The sequence below is a fragment of the Populus alba genome, chromosome 1 (assembly GCF_005239225.2).
Source record: "Populus alba chromosome 1, ASM523922v2, whole genome shotgun sequence".
Lineage (NCBI taxonomy): Eukaryota > Viridiplantae > Streptophyta > Magnoliopsida > Malpighiales > Salicaceae > Populus > Populus alba.
Genome location: NC_133284.1, coordinates 27259131 through 27260920, shown reverse-complemented (window position 1 = coordinate 27260920; position 1790 = coordinate 27259131). Strand labels below are relative to the sequence as shown.

The following is a 1790-nucleotide window of genomic DNA, read 5'->3' as shown; positions in this document are numbered from 1 at the left end:
TACGAAGAACGTCACTGGTCAGATATGAGACCCTTCAAGACTAGATAGAAAACCTACCCATTCTCACTTATTAAATAGAGCTTGTCCTTAGAATGTGTATCTTACTTTCATTTGCATCTATATTAATAATGATAAACTCATCAATACAGGTTTTTGAGATGAAATCATTTTTTGTTTTAGTAAAGCTGTTATGATAAGAACTTGGCAAAAGGATTACAACAGTCATGAATTAGCTCTAAAAATAAAATAAAAAATACACATCACATGTGCATCATATTTTCATCACGCATTTTGTTTTTAAATTATCATATGCATTCCAGATCGTGAAACATAGGTCCCACATCTAAAGTCCACCACACCCGGTCCAGATCAAGGATGGAGAATGAAGAAAGAGCACATTTAGAGTCATATTATCAGACCGAGTTGGAATCCGTAAAAAATGAAGTTGCTCGGCTGATCGACCTACTCGAGCAACTTCTAAGAGCTAAGAATGGGGAGGGAACATTAGCACAACCACCTGAAGGAGCGCCAGCAACTCACGTCCTTCAAGGATCTCAAAACCAGGGGGCAAACTCGGCCAATGAACAACATTTTCTGCCTATCACCCCTATCCAGCCAACTCATCCTCCAATCACTGTTGACTTAACAGTGGAGAGAACCCCAGATAATAGGTCTCCTAGTTTGATGGACCAGGACAAGCTATTTGCTTTGGAAGAAAGATTAAGGGTAGTTGAGGGTAATGACTGGTTTGACCCTATACGAGCAGCCGAAGTATGTCTGGTACCGAACATTGTGGTGCCCAAGGATTTTAGGATACCCGATTTCATTAAGTACACCGGTTTGGAGTGCCCAAACACTCATCTTCGATCTTACTGCAACAAAATGGCAGAGGTAATCCGTGATGATAAATTGCTTATCTATTTCTTTCAAGATAGCCTCACAGGATTTGCTTTAAGCTGGTACATGAGGTTAGATAATGTCAGGATCAGGAGCTGGAGAGACTTGGTGGAAGCTTTCCTTAAGTAGTACAAGTTTAACATGAAAATCGCTCCGGATCGAACAAGTCTAATGTCAATGGAGAAAAGAAGCCAAGAGTCAGTAAGGGCATACACGCAAAGGTGGAGGGATGAGGCAATGCATGTCCAATCCCCTTTAATAGAAACATAGATGGTAACTTTGTTTGCCAATACCTTCAAGGCACCATATTATGAGCATTTAATGGGTAGCTCATCTTAGCATTTCTATGATGCTGTACGCATAGCGGAAAGAATAGAGCAAGGCATTAAAGCCGAACGCATAGTTGAGCCATTAGAGACAAAGGATTTTATTGGAAGGAAAATGGGAGGTCACATTAGCAACTTCGAAGGTGGGACCAAAGGCAAGATAGTGGATTCATATAACCCACAAATACCTACCCCTCATGTTGCCCAAATAAACTTTAACAAACTTTTTTCCCCTAATTGAGCAAATAACCAAAACAACCACCATAGACCAAACATAAGATACATTTCAGAACAACTACTGCCATTACCCATGCCTTTGAAGGACATGTATGCCAAACTACCGAGCATTGGACAAATATCTCATATCCTTACATTACCACTACAACCACCATTCCCTATCTGGTACAAGCCCAAGTTGACTTGCGAGTACCATGCTGGTATCCCCGGGCATGGTCTTGAAACGTGCTACGCTTTCAAGAAAAGGTTGTTAGAGCTCATCAAGATAGGATGGGTGTCATTTGAAGACCCACCCAACATCAATTCAAAATCATTGCCTAGTCATGATGC

At 40.9% G+C, this 1790-nt stretch overlaps 1 protein-coding gene across 1 annotated transcript; it reads left to right on the top strand.

Annotated features, from left to right (window-relative positions):
- The first annotated feature begins 375 nt into the window (after positions 1 to 375).
- LOC140954978 (uncharacterized) lies at positions 376 to 1026 on the top strand. The gene has a single exon (XM_073406344.1). It carries the CDS (start codon positions 376 to 378, stop codon positions 1024 to 1026), a length of 651 nt encoding a protein of 216 aa, XP_073262445.1.
- The last annotated feature ends 764 nt before the right edge of the window (positions 1027 to 1790 follow it).